The 20,662-nt window shown below is 50.2% G+C and overlaps 2 protein-coding genes across 6 annotated transcripts in view; one reads left to right on the top strand and one right to left on the bottom strand.

Moving 5' to 3' along the window:
• ABCC10 (ATP binding cassette subfamily C member 10) lies at positions 1–16,316 on the bottom strand. 5 transcript variants are annotated; one of them, XM_035322569.1, is made up of 22 exons: positions 15,894–16,316; positions 14,268–14,444; positions 11,902–13,270; positions 10,734–10,961; positions 10,310–10,466; positions 9,464–9,603; positions 8,933–9,012; positions 8,614–8,785; positions 7,509–7,607; positions 7,104–7,293; positions 6,680–6,757; positions 6,095–6,286; positions 5,514–5,649; positions 4,963–5,158; positions 4,456–4,799; positions 4,115–4,284; positions 3,652–3,812; positions 2,979–3,232; positions 2,506–2,651; positions 2,039–2,136; positions 1,732–1,844; positions 9–144 (listed from the first exon to the last, which is right to left on the bottom strand). In XM_035322569.1, the coding sequence occupies exons 2-22, from the start codon at positions 14,426–14,428 to the stop codon at positions 9–11; spliced, it is 4,620 nt and encodes a 1,539-aa protein (XP_035178460.1). In that variant the 5' UTR covers positions 14,429–14,444; positions 15,894–16,316. The 5 variants fall into 5 exon arrangements, 4 of the variants coding, with proteins under 4 accessions (XP_035178461.1, XP_035178460.1, XP_035178458.1 ...); XM_035322567.1 differs by lacking the exon at positions 15,894–16,316 and adding an exon at positions 14,957–15,004; XM_035322570.1 differs by lacking the exon at positions 15,894–16,316 and having other exon boundaries at positions 1–144; positions 14,268–14,428.
• Positions 16,317–18,254: 1,938 nt separating this feature from the next.
• ZNF318 (zinc finger protein 318) overlaps positions 18,255–20,662 on the top strand; it is a 28,515-nt gene continuing 26,107 nt past the window's right edge. The window contains exon 1 of the mRNA XM_035320605.1: positions 18,255–18,384. Coding sequence (XP_035176496.1) covers positions 18,255–18,384 — 130 coding nt within the window. The remainder of the gene's footprint in view (positions 18,385–20,662) is intronic.

Here is a 20,662-nt window from a genome sequence, read left to right as displayed (position 1 = left end):
GCGGGAGGTCACTGCTGCCCGCTGTGCAGGAGGCGCTGGAACAAGGAGCCGTCCTTCTTGCTAAGGTAGCTGGGCGAGTCCAGCTCTGCCACTCTCCCGGCCTGCATCACCAGCACGCGGTCCGAGTCCAGGATGGTGTTCAGCCTGCGGAACAGCCAAGGGCAGGACACAAATTAGTGAAGAAACCCCACATGCTGCTCTGCCTGCTGTCAAGGGGTAGCCCAAGACCGGGATCTCCTCGTTGCTGGCCTTGGGAAGGAAGGACGGGGCAGCAGGAATGTCTTTGCACAGTCATGCATTGTTTAGTAAGAAACTACAGCCCTACAAAACTACAAGTCAGGAAGCCAGGACACAGGATTTGGGCAGATTAAAGCACCATGTGGTTCAGGACACTGGTTCATTCCCAAAAATGTGCCAGGCTGCAGCACTGAAAGTGACATGGAGGGGGGCAAAGGACAAGCACTTGTCACTTCCAGCCCTAAATTTCACCCGTCCAATGAATGGTTCACTCAAAGCTGAATAGTGTGGAAGAACCACGGGTACAAAAGCCCATCACTACCTCTCCCTCCTTACTGCTCTCCCGTCTCCATCCCAGGGGAAGAAAGGCTGGGACCATCTTCAACCCGGTCTTGCTGCTTTGCCTTCTGTCAGTCCTTCCTCTGTTGCTGCTTCTCAATAATTGCTCCTCCATCAAAGAAGGCCTGCCCTCACCCCAAACACACACCACAACCCACAGTGTGCTTACCTTTCTGCTCCAGTTCTGCATAACCTCCCTAGCGTAGGAGCTGCGTTCCCACCACACCCTCCTGCCTCCCTCCCATCAGCTCATTGAACAAGACCCACTCGAGTCACTCACGAGGCCCAGCTCGCCCTGCCTGTCCTCCACCTCTGCCACATCTGTGCAGCAGGACACAAGCCCCCACCACCGGCTTGTTTGACTTTTATTTCTGTGCTAACCTTTGTGCTGGGAAGCAGTTCCCTTTAAAACACCCTACGTACAATTACACATCCCTCCTCCAAATTTTTCTACACTTGGCAACAGTGAGAGTACTCTGGGCAGAGACCGCTGCCTAATACTGACCCATCCCTTCTCCATATCCACCGTATTTGTGTTTTGTCCTCCTCCCTCTGCCTGTAACTATCTTCTGCCCCTACTCCTATATTAAATCTCTCCTCCGTGTGGCAAGCGCTGCTGCCCTCTCCTGCCTAGGAAATGCCTAGCCGGCCAGCATCAAGTGCAAGCTAGGACCAAGACTCGGGTTTGGAAACAGAATTACCGAGTTCTGCCTCCTCTGGCCAGACGCTGGCTGCAGCCCTTCGCCGCTGGCTGTCCTGGAGTGCCCTCTACAGAGGCAGAGACAGCTGCTCCACCCGTGGGTCCAACTGCTCCTTTCTGTAGGACGTTTCTCCACTGCTCCTTGCCCCATCAGGCAGAACCACATGGCCTCATTCTCTCCCTGGTGCTAGCAGGCAGTGCCCAGGGGAGCCATCTGCCACACGATGTGGTGTTTTGCCCTTTGCTGTCCCCCAGTTTCTAGGTACAACGTTTTAACATCCAGAAGTTCCCAGCAATAAAGCGGAACAGGCACACAGGCAAGTTCCACCCTTTCACACTTGAAAAGCCTCATCACAGCTCAAGGTCCAGGCATGGCAGGCGTAACCACTGCTCCCCGTGAGGGAATAACACCCCGGCAGGATGAAGTTACACGCCGCGTGCTGCTTCCTCCCTACCTGTGAGCAATCGTCAGAACGGTTTTGTCGGCGAAGCGCTGGCGGATGGTTTGCTGCAGCAGCTGGTCCGTCTTCTGATCCACGCTGGCTGTGGCCTCATCAATGCACAACACCTGCCAGGGACACAGAGCGAAGGGAGCTCCCAGGCACCCTCTGGGAGACCCCAACCCCCACCCAAGGACAGCCTGAGAAGGTAGCACAGGCCACCCATCCCCACCACAGCCCACCTCTGGAGCTCCGTCCTGCCAGGCCCGCAGGGCTGTCAGCAGCTCCTCCACCCCTCGCTTTGCCAGAAGCAGGCACTCACCTTGGCCTGCGTCAGGAGGGCTCTTGCCAGACACACCAGCTGCCTCTGTCCCACAGACAGACACTTTCCTCTCTCTCCCAGCTCACTGTCCAGTCCACCTGCAGGAGGCAAGCTCAGCAGCCACCCCACCAGGCTGTGTGTAGCCCCCACACAGCTTTCCCGGTCTGGGGTTTTCCCAGCAGCACCCAAAATCCCAATCCTGCTCAGGCCCAAGCCTCAGGAACTGGAGCTCTTCTGCTCAGACGCCATCAACAGCTGGCCCAGAGATGCAATGCTTGGCTAGAACAAGGGGACCAGGATCTCCCTCAGGTGTTTACCGAGGCATGGACTCATCAGCAAGATGGCCTTGCCCAACCAATTCCCTGCTGCATCCACCCGGCCTCTTTTCCTCAGTTCCCTGCCCAAGCTGAGGCCTTCTCCCCTCTCCCAGGAGCTCACCAACCTCGCCATGCTGGGTTCAGACTCACCCATCTGAGTAACTGCATCCCACAGGTGGCACTGCTCTAGCACCTCGTGAAGCTCAGCGTCTGTCCTTTTTCCCTGGGGGTCCAGGTTCTCCCGGATTGAACCACTGAACAAAAATGGATCCTGGGGGATGATGGCCAGCCTAGATCTGCAAGCAAAGGAGAGCCGAGAGCTCATGGGGTGGGGTCTGCAGAAAATCTAAGACTTTTTTTTTTTTTTTTTTTTCCTGGGGTCATTGTCTCTCTCTGCATAGTTTAGAGACACAGGTACAGGGCATGGACCACATACTCAGCCTGGTTTCCTCAGCACGGCTCTACAGTAACAACACAGCAACTCACAAGGAGCTGCCAAGACAAGAGGGTGCACAGGCAGTAAGCCCTTTCCACCTCATCCTTCCCATTGGCATTCAACCACTGACAGTTCTCAGCTTCTTGACCCCCCTGGGCTGCCCCCTGCTCTGCTCAGACCCCCATACCTCAGCTCCTCCAAGCCCACCAGCCGGCTGTCAACACCATCCAGGAGAATCCGGCCCGCTTTCAGCTCCAGCATACGGAAAAGTGCCAAGAAAAGAGTGGATTTTCCAGATCCTGTGCGACCCACAATCCCCACCTTCTCTCCGGGGTACACGGTGAAGCTCACTCCGTCAAGTGCATTGGGCAGGCCTGCTCGGTAGGCCAAGACCACGTGCTGGAACTCCACAAGCCCCTGGCTTGGCCAGTCAGCAGCAACCTAGGAGGGCCACCAGAGTGAGACAGAGCGTGACTGTGACCCACTGTCATCTTCAGCCTCACCTTCACACAGACCAAGCCCCATCTATCCCTTTGCATTGTTGTTTAGCTTTCAAAGAGACTCAAGCTGCAGACCTGTTCTACTTTCAGCCCCCTTCTATGCCTGTTTTTCCCTCACAGCTTAGCCCTACCACCCCTTTCTGCTCTTCTACCCTTCCTGTCATTCTAGCCTTCAACAACTCCTCTTCAACAACTCCTGCCTGAAGTTCAGCCCCCCGTGGGATGTACTGGTAAAGGACAAATGATCAGAAGAGACTCTGTAGGTGAGGGCCCTCCCTGCACACTGAAACCTTCTCATCTCCACCTGGAGGCAAGTGCAGGGCACAGGGCCAGTCCCTGAGAACACATTTAAGCTTTTACCTGGACCACTTTATCCTGTGGCTCCACAGGGATGTCTGTAGTGTATTCCTCTGTCCGCTCCACACTCACCATCATGGTTTCTGTCATAGTGAAGCTGGAAATGAGGCCTGAGAGAAGGTTTGTGACAGACAGGGCATATGAGAGCGCCAGGCCCACAAGTCCTGAGAGGAGAAAAACATAAGCAAGTGTTAATGGCAGGGACGGGGCTGGGATCTTGGCTGCAGAACAAATAAACAGGTGAGAAGTCAGCACTCTGGAGTCTGGGATCCCATTCTAGGATGGGGCCATGCAGGAGGGGGAATGGGAGCTGAAGCAGTACGCTGTGGATAACAAGCAAAGTGACAGGGAGTGGGAGCTCTGGATCCTACTCTGGTAAAAGGAGACGTGCAGCTCCGGACTGGGAGAAGAGGAACCCCTGGGCCACAGCCCAAGTGTGGAGACAGAACCATCCCTAGCAGCCTACCTGGATTTCCCAGATGCTTCTGGTGCTGGATGATGGCAATTCCTGCAATCGCAGTAACCACAGCGACCCCAATCATCTGCAAGCGGATGTCCAGCCACTGCATTGCTGTGTTGCTGGCAAAGAGGCAGCGCTGGTTCTGCTCCAGGCGCAGCTGATTCTCCAACTCGAACCTGCCAGGAGCACAACAGAGGTTCACACCAGACCGTGCACCACTCAACCCCCATTCCTACTGCCCCAGACCACGGGCATTCCCACCGCCCTGTACCCAGCCCCACGTCAGGATGGCGCCGGTCTATAAAGCCAAAGTTTTGGCTCTCTGCGTGCTGTTCCCTTCCGCTCACCTCTGTGCTGCCCGCATGGCTCTGATGCTGCTCAGGCCCGAGAGGGTCTCTGAGAAGTGAGTGTAAATAGGAGACAGGGTGAGGCTGTACAGGCGCTTGAGCTCCCGGGACGTGCGCCGATAATAGCGCTGGATAGAGAAGTAGAGGGCAGCCAGAGGAAGTAAGACCAGGCCAACCCAAGGCAGGCCATAGGTGATTATCACCAGCATGCCCAGGAGCCCGTATATGTTGGCCAGGAAGATGTTGAGGATGAATGGCAAGCTGTCATCCACGCAGTACAGGTCTGAGGAGAAGCGGTTCAGGATGCGGCCTGTTGGTGTGGTGTCAAAGAAGGTGACCGTGGCCTGGCAACAAGGGAACAAGAAAGCAAGAGCCAGTCAGCTGCAGCTCATCAGCTAATGCCCGCAGAAACCCATCTCTCACACCCTTACTCCCAGCTGTGAGAAGAATAGCAGGGCAGAACGACTTGCAGGAACCCCAGACTGTCCTGGACTTTCTGACCATTACCTTTATAACCCTCTGGAGCAGTCGGTTGTGGATGACAGTGGCAGCACGGATGGTGCCATAAGCAAAGAGGAAGGCCCGAAAAATGGTGAAGAGGGAGTTGGCTCCTGCAATGCTCCCGTAAACCATCAGGTAGAAATTCACATCCGCTGACCCGTTGGAAGGGACTGGGGCTGTGTCCAGGGCTTGAACGGGGGAGCTACAACAGGGAAGGAGGAAGATTATGAATCTGCCAAGGTCCCTATGGCAGTAAACTCAGACAGGGCAGCAGGACCCAGGAACAGACTCAAGGGGAAATCAGGATAATTCAGCCTGATACTCCTCCTTTGCTATGCTGAGACAAACGCTCTGATTAATATACAGCCAGGGGTCTTCTGCCTCAGGTTACAAGCACTACAGTTCCATCTTTGGACAGAGATTTCAGTTCTGTCTTTCTCAAAGCAGCCATGCAGATCCCCTACAGTGGGGCGGTCTCAAGAAGGATATTCACAGGAAACACACATGGGCAAAATGGGAGCGTTTCCTTTGGCATCTCCTGCCCAGAGTTCACTTACACCAGCCCAACAGTGGAGAAGAGAAGCAGCTCTGCAGATGGCAGGGAAGCTGAACAGACCATCACAGAGGTATTTGCTGTCTGGGATATGCTGGAGATCCAATGTGAGAGCCACCAATCCGAGATATTTCTGGATGCTACAGAGAGAGACAGACTGTATAACGAGGGATTCAACCTTCAAGTCAGCAAATACAAAGCAGAAAAACTGAAATGGAAGTAGGTGGGCTGCTTTTGTTTTTGTCTCACTGCCCAGTCTAGTCTCCCCTTGTGTTCACTCTGCGCTGTTTCCAGTAGAGCAGGAGCAAGGGAACTGCCGTGAGCTGCAGCAGTGACAGGGCAGTGCCAAAGGAGCAGCCACACAACTGCAGCAGCAAATGAGAGGCAAGAGCCAGCTCCCACGTATTCCCCCCCTCTGTCCCCACCATGCTACTTTACTTAGTTTGTGGAAGAGAAAAGTGGTCTTGCTGGTACAGAGAGAGCAATTAAACCCCCAGCCTCTTTCCTTCCCTGGACTTCACACAGCCAGGAAACAAAACGAGAGGAACATCTAAAGAGAGATGTGCTCCTGGGTCATTGCCTCACCTTGCATCAGGAGCAGTGAGAAGAGGATGGATAATGCCAGGCAGCTGCCCACTGCCAACCAATATGCCTTGTAGACCTGAAAAGCCACTGCCCCTTCTTTCTTCTCCTCCTCCTTGTGGAGAAGATGGTTGTCCTGGGGTGATTCTTCTGCCTCTGTCTCTATGTCCTCTTCTTGGCTTTGCTCATCAGGGGCTGTGGGGATGGAAGCAAAAGCAAAGGTCAGTGCAACATAAGTACCTCCTGGAGCTGCTCCTTGCTGCATACAGAACAAACCTAGGCTACGAGGAAGACTTTTCTTCCCTCCTCTCTCCCCTTTCAAGATAGGTGCACCAATCCTGGCAGACTTTCATCCAGATCCAGACCACAAACAGAAAAGCAGATTCAAACACTCCTCCAGACCAACACCTGATCACACCTATGTCTTCTCTCCCCCTATGAACAGACTACCCACAGATCAGCACCGCCACAGCACAGCAGGGTGGTGGGAGCTCTGCTTAAGGCCAGCAGCCATCAGGTACAGGTTCTGCCTGGGTGCTCAGCTGAGCTGTACTGTCCCAGCCACCCCCAAGCTTGCCAGGCATTGACCTTTGTGCTTCTGCCTCTTGTCCACATCCTTGAATTTGGGGATAGCTTCCACAAGTGGCAGGATATCAGCCGGTGTGCCTGCAAAGAGACATGCAAATGCTTCAGAGACTGAGAGGAACAGACACCAGGTACAAAATGGCCCAGTTTTGCTCTATCATTACATCCCGTATTTCCTCTCACAGCAGCTGCCTCCCTGAAGGTTCTGCTCCTTATATCCTGCCATGGCTTTCTGCCTTATCAGCTCCCCATGTCTGTATCTGTGCATCTGCAAGCTCCATTCCACACTGCCTTTGCCCACATGCAGTGTTCCCAAGCTCTTTATCCCTCCTTGGGTTCCCCCCTAGTTAATCCTACTTCCTTATGGCCATCTTTGCTCAAGCCATTCAAAACTGGCACACGGGCATTGCAAAGACAGCCACTGTACCTGTCTTGACTATCCTGCCATTGTCCATCAACAACAAGGCATCAGCCTTCTCCAAAAACTCAGTCCTGTGGGTGCAGAGGATCCTGGTCTTGTGTTGGAGAACTCCAAGAACGCATTTCCGCATAAGATGACTGGCTACATTTGCATCAACGGCAGCCAGGGGATCATCAAGGAGGTAAAGCTCTTTCTCCTGAGGGAGACGAAAGACGGGGATACAGCCTCTGGCCCTGCCTGAGCAGGCAGTGCTGAGGAGTGCAAGTGCCTCAGCATGGCACACTGACAGCACCTTTGGGCCAGCCTGATGTGGTTTAAGACATGCTGCCAGAACGCATCGCACAGCTGCGTGCTTCCAACTTCTTTGCATCCGCCTTGGCACAGGGCACAGCACACTGCTTTGCTATTTACCTGGTAAACAGCTCTGGCAAGGGCTATTCGAGCCTTCTGTCCCCCACTGAGTGTCACGCCGTTTTCGCCCACCTCTGTCTGGTCACCTGCTGGTAAAATCTGAAACATTCAAGAAAATCCATTTAAAAGGGGCAGGAAGCTACTGGGAACTCAAGATCAGAATGCTGGGATCCCTCTCCTGACTCTGGCAGTAACTCCTTAGGGTGACCACTTACCAGAAATGAAACAATGCAACAGTACACACACTGGTTCTGCAGACAACTGGCATACTTGGCAACCTTTATGCCAACAGAGTCTCTGAGGCTCCAGCAGGTGGCCCCATCTGAACCACCCATTGAGGAACGTCTGGTCTGAGACAACTCTAACTCTGTGCCTAGGACTTTTCTGGGAGGGCAGTAGCTGTGCCTTCAACAAAATAACGCCAGGGCCCATCCAAACAGTAAAAACAGCTGAGTTTCGGTAGTCAGAAACAACTTCCATAGGCAATGTCTACAACTTGGCAAATAAATACTTTATCCTTATAGAGCATTCACAACTTCTGCTGAAGCAAACGGGAGCTTCTAGTGCTTGGCACTTTGGAAAATCAGGCTCCAGTTGATAAACTTGGAGGAAGAGGCACGTTTCCTACTGGGTGTAACAGCAACTTCACTGGGTAACGTAGCCACAAGCTTCAAACCCAGAATATATGCATTACTGATGGGAGGACCACAGACGCAGCCCCTCAGTTCCAGGGAGGTGCCCTCTGACCCAAAAGAGCATCAGCTGCTGATAGATTCCTGCCTGAAGAACCTGGCAGTCAACAGCCAGATGATCTTTCCCCAGGATGAAGAACTCGGTGCAGAGGAAACCATCCAAAGTGCTACCAAAGTGACTTCATACCTTAAGAAAAGTGGGGCTAGGTATGGTCTGGGATTGCCAATCACAGAATCATACAATGGCTTGTGTTGGAAGGGACCTTAATGATCATCTAGCTCCAGCCTCTGTGACTGGCACATTGCAAAGCAGGCTCAAGCCTGCAAGAATGAGAACTCCTCCCAGTGTGGCTCAGGCTGGATGCAAAAGCTGGCCGAGGAGGCCCAGGAAGGTTTCGAGTTCAGGCACTCACATTCAGGTCCTCAGAGAGGGCACAGGCCTCCACCACCTCCTCATACAGCCTGGCATCATATTCCCGCCCAAACAGGATGTTCTCACGGACGGTGGTAAACTGGATCCAAGGCTCCTGTGTGGCCAGACCAAATCCTTGCTCCAGGTCACAAACATACACTTGACCACCTTGTCTGCAAGCACACCAGAGGTGGATGGAAAGGCAACAAAGGTGAACTATTGGCAGATCAAAATGACCTGTAAATATGGGCAGTGCTGGATGGTCCTTGCCTGCTGTGGCGTGGAGGGACCAGGCAGGGAGAAGTCTTTAGGTTACTTACTTAATGAGCTCTCCAGTGATGGCTGCAAGCAGAGAGCTCTTGCCAGAGCCGACCTTCCCAACAACTCCCAACAGCATCCCCTGTAAAGGGAAATGAAAAGGAGCAACCTGGTGAGCTAATACATGCTGGCTTGGCCACACTTCTTGAGCCTGCAAGAAAGCTGACAGCTGTCCTAAGCTAGGACTGTCTCACAAATACAGCCACAGAGCTCAGCACAGCTGCTGCATAAAACAGATTGCTGATAAGGCAGGACACAAGTCTGCAAGGAGTGTTGACAACCAAGTTATTCTGGAACCCACATGCGTGCCCAGCTTAATCCTTGCCTGTAGCAGTGGTGGAAAGTAGAGAGAGTTTTTTTCCATCTGTGAGCCAAGCCTGAACTCCCCCAGCCCATTTCAGCTCTGAGAGATGTGATGTGTCCTGCACCTCTGGGCCAAAAGATCTTGATATATGGCTCATAAGACCAAGAAAACACGTCATCCCAGCTCCTCTTGGGCCATTTTCTCTGTTTCCTCCTGCATTCCTGCTCACCTTTCTCACTGAGAGGTTCTCAATGTGCAATTGCAGACTGCCTGTGGGTAAGGGCTGGCTGCTGCTTTCTTCTTCGCCTGGTGCCCATGAAAAATCTGCACCTTGCATCTCTATGGCAGAAGCTGTACCTGAAGGGTTCCCTGCAAGGGAAAAGCAGCACTACAATGAGAAGGACAGAGAATGACAGGGACCTGACATAGCAAATACTATCAGTTTTGTTCCCAAACAGAAGACGCAGGGAGAGGGCACAGCCAGGATGCCCTGGACCAACCCCAGAATGAGGCGCTTGCCTACTGATTTGTCCTTAAATACGTATCTCTGTTCCTCCAACCCTCCTGTCTCCAACTCCCACTGGACACACAGGGTGACCCGCTGGCTCTCAGAGAGACACGGCAAGGATTACCTGGTTTTCTTATTGTTGAAGGTGAAAGGGAACTGGTAAACGACAAGGAAGGAGAAAAAGGGAGCAGTGATGGCTCAGGAGAGGGCACACACCCAAACCTTTTTGCCAGGCCAAGCTGAGGTTGTTGAAGGCTTTATTGGCAGAGGAGCTTTGGACAGGGAAGGGAGCAGCTTCCTCTAGAGGCACACTAATGGTGGGGCTCTTCAGGGACAAGCAGTGGCCTATGTTTGGTAAAGATGAATGCTGTGGCCTTGTATCCCGTTTTCCACACAAATGAAGTGCCTTCGCTGTGCTCTGCCAACTGAATGTCTTGAATCACATCGTGACAGCGATGTCACGATGTACTCCAGTACTCCAGTACTGCCCCTGGGCCTCACACCTCAGCTCCCTGCTCCAAACATCCCCTGCTCAGTCCCAAGCCCATCAGCATCTTTCCCCATTACCTAAGGCATAGTAAGCTTCCAGGTCCTGGTCCACAAGCTCAAGGAAACGTTGGATTCGATCCAGGGAAACTTTGGCTTCCAAGGTCCCATTCAACACCCATGGGAAGCTGTTGAGGGGGAGAATGAGCATCCCTACAAGGGCCAACGCTGTGAACACCTGCATAGGTAACGAAAGAAACATAAAATTGGAGGCTGTACTTCCCTGGCATCTTGTACTCTCCAAAGAGCTACACCAAAGAGAGCCTGAAGAGCTGTGGGGAGATGCAGGAGGTGTTCATTTCACAGAGAAGATGCCTCAGGCCTCTAACTAGGCTCTCCTAGTTACTCTACCTAGTCTTCTAGTTAGAGCTCTGAGGTATCTTAGAGCTCTCAATGCTACCCACAGTGAACCGTGCTATCACTTGGGACCTCCCCCTTCACTCACCTTTGTGGCAGTGAGCTGGTGCCCCAACAGAACATAGGTGATGAAGATGACGATGGAGACAACAACAGGCAGTGCTGCCCACAGATACACGCACACGGCATCCAAGTACTTGATGGCTCGCAACTTCTGCAGCTCTTTAGCCCGACAGGCGTTTATCCTGGTGCTGAAGTGCTTCTCCCAGGCGTAAAACTTGATCACACGAATGCCACTTAGGAACTCAGTCATTAGCTGCAGGCAAAGGGGAAAATCACATCTAGTAACCAGTGTCTGCCCAACACACCACATGCCAGCTAGGCATCTGGGCTGGGCTAAGGGCCAGGCTAGAGATACCAAGAGCCATTTATTGCTAACAGAGACATAAACTCAAGTGGCAGCTACTGAGAACTTTGCCCTTTCTCATTCCACCAGCTTGCTCAGCTACCTATGCTGTGTAAGGTTCAGGAAAAGGCAAAACACTACACAGCTCCACAGCTAGCCTGTGTCCAGAGCCAAGCTGGCTCACATCCAGCAGCTCAGGTATCCCTGTAGCATGTTCCCCTCTCGCTCCTGCTCTCAGGTCAGCATGTGCAGAGCAAGCTGAGATGTGCTTGTGCCTGACATGAAAGAAAACCAGTAAGAAGGAGTTCACCTAGCAAACCAGTCTTGCAATAGCTGGAGAAGGTCCAGCACACCCCGTACAACTAGACGCATCTTCTGTTAGGAAGATAAATATTTCAAAAGCTCCAAACAGCTGTGGAAAAGCTGACTGAGGGTGCCAAGCTGGAGTGGTATAAAACCACTACATCCATGCTCGTTGCATTTGTCCAGACTGAAAGATACCTCACCATTGATAGGATTACTGCAGTAACAGGATGAAGTGTCTCTAAAGGAAGCAATCAGGAGACCTGCATTAACTACTACACGTGGAAAAGGAACCTGCAAGGGAACTTTAACTTGCTCGGGGGCAAGACAAACAGTAGAGGTTTGCTATCTTGCAGGTGGTGAACATGCCTCACCCTGAAATACTTTTGAACCACTTACACGTGTGCCCCCACTAGCACTTTTCCCAACAGTTGTGACTCAATTCACTTACTTGGGATTCACCACAAGTGGCCAAAATCCAATGTTCCAAAGACAAACGGGGAGAGAATACCGTAACAAATTCAGAGAGCTACAAGCTGCCCCTCACCTTGACGCGTGCGTCCTTGTGCTGCAGCATCTCCTTGTTGCTCATCATGATGCGGTTGGCTATGACCTTGTTGATGGGCACAAGCAGCAGTGCCAAGGCCAGGCCTCCGAGAAAGGCTACCCCTACTTGCTGGTAGAGGAGGTAAAGGGTAATGGCAAACTGGAAGGGCAGGCTCCACACCTCGTGGAAGCTGAGGCAGAAGTTGACCAACCTACTGGTGTCCGTGCTCATGAAGTTGACGATTTCACCCACGGTGAAGCGGGAAAGGCTGGTGCTGCTGACACGCAGGGCCTTGCGGTAGATAGCAGATATGACTGCAGCCCGCACCATCAGTGTCACCTTGTTCACCTCATAGCTGAACTGGTTGCGCAGGAGAGCACCCAGGAAGGAGCCAGCAAAGAGCCCCAGTGCATAGAGCACCCCATGGCTCAGGGGCTCCTGCCGCGACTCCATGAAGTTCACCAGCAGGTTCAGAAGCAGCGGGCCCGAGAAAGCGAGCAGGCTGCCGGCCAACTTGAGAAGTCCCAGCAAGTAGAAACGAGGCCCAAAGACCGCATGAAGCACTGAGAAGAGTCTCACGGGCTCCTGGGCACGGTGCAAGCTGTCCTGGACACCGCCACTCCCATCGCCTGCAGCAATGATCGGGCTAGTAAGAGACACCGTCTCTTCCTCTACTTGGTGCAGAGCTGCCTTCTTCTGCCAGCAGGCATAGAACCGATCACAAACCCTGGCAGCCTGGAGCTGGCGAGGAAGCAGATAGACATCCTGTGGCTGGTTCAGCTTCCACTGATAGCCACATTTCATAAGAGGGTTCATCCAAGCATAAAAGAAGCGTGAGAGCCAGCTCTCACCATCTTCTGCCACTTGCTGCTGACCCGACACGGAGATGCCTGGCTCTGAGATGAGCTGGTCTGGCTGCCAGGAGCTATTGATGGAGAGGAATTTGTGCCTGTCAGGGGTGGGTAAGAGGCAGCTAATCACATACACCAGCAGAGACACCAGCTGCAGACAGAGAATGGTGAACCTGGAGGAGACAGCAGGGTGGGCAGGGGACCAAGCTGTCCCACTTCTGCAGTACCAGACCAGCGTGATGATGAGAGAAGGTAGGGGTAAGAGAGTGAGGAGAGCCAGGGCTGCAGGGCCCCTGGTAGAGCCATGAATGGACCTGCAGAGCATGAGCAGAGCGGCGCCATGAGTGAGCCATGTTAGTGCAGCGATGCCACTGGCCAGCACTTCCAGGTACACAGGGCCCAGCTCCTGCTGAGAAATGGCAGCTGGGATTATATCAGCGACGAACAGGCCAGTGAGTATAAAAGAAGCAGCAATTCTACATCTCCAGCCTGGCTGGTGAGGCACCTCAGAGCCAGATCTAAGGGGAGAAAGAGCAGAAAAAACTTCACAGTTGGTATTCCATCACATCTCATGACAAGGAGAGTCAACACTCTTTCTTTCCTCCCTCTTTCCCTCTTCATTCTTAATTAATTCCATTGTATAGACTTCCCAGTCTGTAACCTGTGTCTTCACTTCCCTAGATTTGTAACCTTTTCAGATTCTAGGTGTTGCTAAACTAGAGCAGGTCAATAAAGTCCAGTAAAAAATCAATACCAGAGATTCAGATACTGTGGATAGCCTTTATCTACATAAATTTGTTTGCAGCTGTGATATTTTGTGGTCATATCAGACTCCAGTCCTTGAAGATTAACATAAAAGTATATTTAACATCCAGTCCTTGAAGATTAACAGAAAAGTATATTTAACATCTTGATGATCAAATTCTCTGTGTCACATTTCTAACCCTTGATTTCTCTCATCTTTGTGATATTTTCTCCATAAATATTTTTTTCCTCACTCCTGGTTTCAGTGATGCTGTTTAAGTGAAGTCTATTATCTATTGCCCAACAAAAGATTTCATTATCACTTGCTTCATTACCATTTGCGGCCTTTCAATATCAGTGAACATTGTAATGTTTACAAATTCAAGAGAGTAAAAAGGAAAACTTTTTTGTTTCTCTGAACCACTTATGACCTTACATACATCTTCCATCCCACCTTGGATTTATATCCTCTCCCGTAAGACCCCCAGTTTTCCCAATCCCCATTCACTGAAATTCTTTTCACTTATTTTCTGTTATATTTTTCTCACTATCCTCTCTATTCTCTCTGGATTCCTTTTTGCAGTGGAGTGACCAGAGCTGAACACGGTACTCTGAATTAGGACAGATGCTGACAAATGTAATAGCACTGTAACAACGTGTTGTTCTCTAAGGACACACTCTGTACATTACAGGGAGATCTAATTTCTAGCCTTTCCACCCCACCTCCAGTCCTGCATAATAATCAAGAGCTAGACGAGTTAGTTGTCATACCTGGGAGTGCCAAGGAAGCAGGCACTGACCACTGCAAGGACCACATGAGGAATCACATTTAATGTCAGCTGGTTAAAGCAATGGCCAATGCTGCCGTGAACCCACAGCGGGAGCGGATCTTCCGGGCCGGTGCCACACAAGCCTGTCAGGATGTTCTCCATCTTTTACTGGGAGCTGCTAGGGTAGGAAAGAGAAAGGAGCGTGAGGCACGGGCCAAGTACAGCCCCAGCCGGGGCGGGCTGTGATAAGAAATGAACCTAGGACTAGAGACAACTTCCTGGGGTGTGCAGTCCATTGCACACCCATTGGGGTGCTCAGCCATTGCACGCCTGCCGTCTAATCATCTCTAAACACCGATCAAGCTCAAATTACGCCATCTCCTCAGGTCACCCCCGCACCTCGCTGCTTTGGCAACTTGCAACTTCCTGCTGGCTTCCAGGCCGTGGGTTTCACGGCCAGCTCACCCTCCGAAACCACCCTGGGAAACACCCGCCCGCCTGCGCCCCTCGGCAAAACACCGCCAGCTGTGCACACGAGCACCCATCGGTCACATCCCTCCACGGCTTCGCTAGGACTCGGGCCGGACCAGCAGCAGCACCCCCGGCCCGCTCCCACCGCCCGCGCCCCGCCGCCCCCGGGGCCGGGTGCCCTGGCGAGGCCCCGGCCTTGCGGCCTGCTCCGGCTCCAACCTCTGCCCCCCGCCAAGGCCCGGCCCGGCGCAGGCCGCCCCGTGCCCCCCCTGGCGGCGGTAGCTTGGCTCATAAACGTGTAGGAAATAAATGCTTTTAAGGGCAGAGTGTTCTTCGCTTGTGGCAGATGGTACACTGCAAGAGCGCTCTGCCAACAATACAGCAGTACACTTAACGTTGCAGAGCTCTCCTGACGTAGTGATAGCCGTATAAAGTCAGAAGAGATCATTATGTTAACCTAATACAGTTGTCTGAATAACTCAAGCTGAAAAAAAAAAGCCACTTGGTTTTACCCATCTTGTGCTCAGTGACTGTGTCTGGAACATAACACATGCAAGTGGCATCACAGAATATGAGACTCAGCCTTTATCACGAGATTATGTTGCATTATCAGGTGAGTAAATGCTCAGCTTCCCATCTGAGGCAATAACATGAGAAAACATCCAGCCCTAATCCTTCCAAATTGTTATACAATAAGCGCATGCAGTAAAGCCAGCACACAGCCTGGCAATTTTAGCTGCTCCTGGTGATTTTATAGCAGGTGCTCTGGGTACTCCATTTTCCCAAACCCTCCCTCAGTAATCTCTCTTGCCAGGGAAAATTAGTGTATCCCTGTGAATAATTCATCACAGGTAGCAAATTTTACTTTCAACACACAGTTCTTCAGAGGGACAATAAAGCATTCTCAGAGTTTAGAAGCATTATCAGTGGGGTGCCAAAAAGGCAAAATATCAGTAACATTCCTGTCTAAGAAGACAGAGCAATCTGGTCAGAGGAGCAAGACAGCAGAGATAAGAGCAAATGCTGGGAGGCCACAGTACCCTCTAATCATAGTTTCCTTGAAAGAAGCAGGAGAGAAATGCATAGTAGTAAGCAGCTGGCAACACCAAAAGGCTTTTGCTGTGAGCCTATAAAGCCAGAGAAAGTACGGGAAGACCTGCCAGGGCATCTGCTGTCCCTACAGGAACCCCACACGAGTTCAGAAACTCTTCCCACATCAGGCTGCTCTTCTCTGATCTTGTTCTTGCCCTGTGAGAAAAGGTGTTTTTCTTTTGGTCAAGCCTTGTCAGTTCTCCATCTTCTCCACAGATTTTCAGGACCAGGCCCCCATCATCGTATCAGAAAATCAGCTTTTGGGTGGAGACTGAAGACATACTACTCCTATTCTCTGAGTCCTGCACAGAGACCTAATTGGTGTGAAGACTGTACTGTAAAGAGGAACAAGAAGGAAACATTCACTGTAATATTAGTTACTGAGAAACCTTATTGCCTTACAATATATGAATCTGAAGAGGGACCAGAATTTCTACTCAGGTGCAGGTCAACCTTCTAGCCTAGTGCTGTTTTCCTAAATCTATATATATCCTTGTTTAATTGTAGTCTTGGAGGATTCTGATTTCTCACAGTCCTGAAAGTAATCTTCACTTGTGTGCCAGAGTTGCAAGGCTGCCTTTTTGTGTTCAATTAAGCTACCAATCTGTACACTAGGTGCATTTGGACCGGCTGGTCTTTCTCCCATAAGCTGTTCAAAGGTTTCTAGAATAAACTTTCCTGTAGAGGCCTTGATAGTAAGTATTATGTTCTTTACAGTCAAGAAAGCTTCCCTTCAAAAAATGAAAGAAGCAAGTTCTTAAGACAGAAACTTCTTAAGACAGCTCAGAGATGTGGATGCAGCATGAGCTGTACACAAGTAAAGCTTTCAGATTTCATTGTTCCAGCATTTTATTTCATTCCAAATTAGGGGTGGGTGGGAAGCCTCCTGCTGACTTTGTAAGACACCAAAGAAGTTCTCAGATATCAGGACAAAGAGCATCCCCTCTCCCTTGAACTAATCACTCTCAAGAGTTTTTAATTTCAACCACATTGTGTTCTGGCATTCTCATTTTGTGTGCTGCTTCTGCTTGCTCATCTCTCCTAACCTCTCTTTTCACGTTCAAAACCATAAACTTTCCCACATGGGCTGAAAAATGGACAGCTTTCATGTGCCGCTGAGAATATTAATCCACCCTAACTGATCTGAAATCACTGGTACCTGTTCTGCCTAAATACATTTAAATACAAGAAAGGCCAGCATCTAAAACATTCCTCATTTTCATGCTTCCTGTTGGCTATTTCCCCTCTTCCTGAATATTGCTGCCTGTGACATTTACTACTATGAATTTGACTGATTTAAGATGTATAACACATGAAATACAGGCTTGTGGGTGTATCAGTTACAAAGTACCTTGCATACTATAAATAATCATGCACCTGACATTTATCAAAGAATCAGAGCATTCAAATGGAACAAAAAACAAAAAGCCCACCAGGTTTCATTTAATCTCCCCCCCAGTCCAACACAGGCCAGATTTTATTCATTGTCTATTAGCCAGAGTTTTTCAACAGTTTAGATTGAAATATCTGCAGTGAGGAAAAGCAATCTGGCACAGGGAAACTGTCCCCCAATTTTCTTATGAATTTATTTTGTAACAGATTACTTAATACCCCTCCTAGGACTGGGGAGACAGAGAAGGAATGGAGGCTCCATGCCCATTCCACTTCCCAGCTACAAGTAAATATTGAACTGAAACAGAAGCCAGTCTAGGCAAGCCTTAAATTCAGAAATATCAACCTTGTAATTATAGATGTAAAATCTCTGAAAGCAATTGTCTATTTGGATGCATTTTCTGTGCTTGCAGCCAGGGCTCTCCTATCAGTTGAACCATCCTCAAATTCCATGACATCATGACCAAGAATGGCTTGATTACTTGGCCCAGCCCAACATTTTTCATGAATGGGTTGCTTCTCCTGGACCTGAAGACATAACATACATATTTCACACTGCTTTCCAGGGGAAAAAAATAATGCAAAGTTCAAGAGAGGAGTATCTTCCACTGTACTTTCTCACAAGAATACTCATTTTGCCACAAAACTGTCCATCTTCTCACTAATAATCCAGCATTTTAACATTAGAGAGAGTGCTGCATGGCTGCCTCACACCCCTGGATCTATTCTTGACGTAGATGTACAAAGCTAAAAAAAAAACTGTAATTGACACATTTTTCTCTATGCTATTTTTTTTAACATCAAATTAACCTGAATTAACATTAGTTCTGATTACTGTTTACTTGTTCATATAGAGCTATTGCTAGCTTTTCTTATTCTGTTCTTTCATTTCTCAATGCCTTTTGCTCCTGTGACTTTCTTACTTGAGGCCTAACAAGAATTCAGAGGCAACTTATTACCCCAACTTTGCCCTCAGCATCCAATTAGCTAAGCAGCTCCAAGCAGCAACTAATTGCAAGTTCCTCTGACCGAGATGAGCTGTGGAATTCCAAAGAGCAGTTTTGGAGATGAACTGGTAGCAGAGCAGACTGACTGGCACCTCCTTCATCCGATGACAGTCTGGACCATCAGTTGCATGAGTATTACAAGCCTCTACAAAGCAGGTGAGGACCTTGTCTGACTTTTTTTCCAATCCCTGGAACAGAATGTAGCACTCTCTCTTGCAAGGAGACGAGAACCCTCAATTTCCTCTGTGCCACTGGGCCCAAATTTTAGTACTAATCTTAGTATTAATTTAACTGAATTCTACTGTGAGTGCTCAGTCCCTTTAAAAACGTGATTCAGTAAGGCATGATTGAAAAAGGACACTACAGGAAGTACAGAATGAGTCTACTAGTTGTAAAGTGATGTTCAGTAAGATAACAGGGTGCTACAAAGTGTTAATGAGCACTAATCAGTTAAGTATGTTTCACCAACAAATAGATTTTTAAAAAAAATAGAAGAGAAAAAACACACTATAGCACATACACTCTTTACTTCTTTCTTCCATTCCTCCCTCCCCAGTTTACTTGCTGGAATGTAGCTAAGTTTTAGTGAACTTTCTGATGTTAGTGGCATCTGGATTCCTTCACTTTCCAAACACCGCTTAAATCAATCACCATAAGCCACCAGGACACCTCCTTTGGATACAAGGCCAAAAGAAAGTTAACAAATACTTAAATGTTCTAGAATATTCCTTACAGGAAGGAAGTGTTCAGGTTCCATTTACAGTATAAAACTAGAGGAGAAATCCCCAGAGACACATCAGTTTTGTAGTTCTCATAAAGCACAACCCTGTGCCTATCCAACTGTTACCATCTCTGCTGCTTGGGGTACTTAGCTGGAATAGGTTTAGTATGAATTGCCTCCACTACCATTACGTTTTCCACACACCAGAAACAGATCTGCAGAATGCTGGGCACTTCAAAGGCAAAATTTATATCCCAGGATACTTGTAATTCAATTAAGGCCACAGATGAATATTAACCACCACAGGAGAGAAGGGGGAAGAGTAGACAATGGTAACGGAAAATAAGATAGTCTTTATATATCTTCTACTTATTTTGATGACTGGCATAGCTGAGCCTATTTCCTGAGCCTGTGTAGTGGTGCGCTCACTCAGAAAATGTCAAGGTGGGGCAGTTACTTTTAGCATGCAGTTGTACCTAACCACTTCCAGCAGAAATACCTTGTTATATTGTCAGACAGACCCCCACCCATAAACCTGATGTTTTTTACTTATGCTTTAGGTAGCACACTTCAAATAGCATGTTATGTTCTTGCAAATACATTCCCAAAATTAACAATAACATTCCTCCTTCCACCCCCCCCAGACTACCAAAAGTGACCATGTCTTCAAATATATGGGCTCATGACATCATAGAATGGCATGGGTTGGAAGGGACCTTAACGATCATCTAGTTCCAGCCTTGCCATCACGCGCAGGGATGCCACCCACTAGATCAGGTTGCTCAGGGCCTCATCTAACCTGGTCTTGAGCACCTCCAGGGATGGGGCATCCACAGCTTCTCTGGGCAACCTGCTCTAGCGCCTCACCACCAGTGAAGAAAGAGATGCCTACATATTACGAAAAAAAAAAAATATGTTTAACAGATGAAGCTTCTTCTAGTTCCTAACCAAGATACAAAGGCTCATGAATTTGGGAAGTGGATTTTTTTTTTTTTAATGGAACCTTCATTTCTCTGCATTCATAGTGGAAAGTGTGTTTTACCACAGCTAATCAGTGCAGCCTGTTGTCTAGCTGCAAGCCCATTTCAGTTCATCAGAAATACTCTTCCTCCTCACAGGAGCAATAAACAGGGGAAGCACTTCATGTTTCACTTACAAGTGAGCATCAAAGCAGCCACACTTACATGCCCGCCCTGAGCACGGTCAATAGCAGGAGACCAGGTGAGGAGGCATGAGGCAATTCCTTCCCAATCCCCCAAAAACTTAATAAAATGGATGCTTAGACTTGGCAACCCCAAAGCTGACAGCCAGCCCCTGCTTTTCACCTCTCTAACCAAAGGAGAAGCCCCACAGCAGGGAGGCAGCACAACCCCCTTTGCCTCTTGCCTAGGGCCAGGCGCTACCAAGGCTCCCCACAGCCCTCTTCCCTCCTCCACCAGCCGCTCCCCGTCCCCCGGGACCCGCGGCCAGTGTCCTCGGCGGAAGGAGGCATCGCCCCGGAGCAGCAGCAGCACACAGGACGAGGCAGGCCCCCGAGCGCATCCCCGGAGAGGGCGCAGCGCCCCTCGCCCCCCCACCCGCCATGCCACAGCCCTCCCCGCCGCCGCACCCACGTGACCGCCGCCCGGCGCCCGCCATTTTGTGCGCCCGTCCCCGCCTCCCTCCTCCTTCCCCCCCGCCCCTCCCGGGGCTCACCCCGCCCCCCCCCCCCCC

This window comes from Oxyura jamaicensis, chromosome 3, assembly GCF_011077185.1.
Source record: "Oxyura jamaicensis isolate SHBP4307 breed ruddy duck chromosome 3, BPBGC_Ojam_1.0, whole genome shotgun sequence".
Lineage (NCBI taxonomy): Eukaryota > Metazoa > Chordata > Aves > Anseriformes > Anatidae > Oxyura > Oxyura jamaicensis.
Note: the sequence above shows the minus strand (reverse complement) of the source record. Positions and strands in the feature narration are given on the sequence as shown.

Bases quoted from the DNA above. Each gene is read 5' to 3' on its own strand.
- ABCC10 (XM_035322569.1), bottom strand. From the start codon at position 14,428: ATGGAGAACATCCTGACAGGCTTGTGTGGCACCGGCCCGGAAGATCCG. The intron at 2,137-2,505 runs GTGAGTCTGAAC...TGCCTCCTGCAG, and splicing joins GGATGCAGTTACTCAGATGG to GTGGACTGGACAGTGAGCTG. The intron at 145-1,731 runs GTAGGGAGGAAG...GCTGTTCCGCAG, and splicing joins GTTCTGACGATTGCTCACAG to GCTGAACACCATCCTGGACT.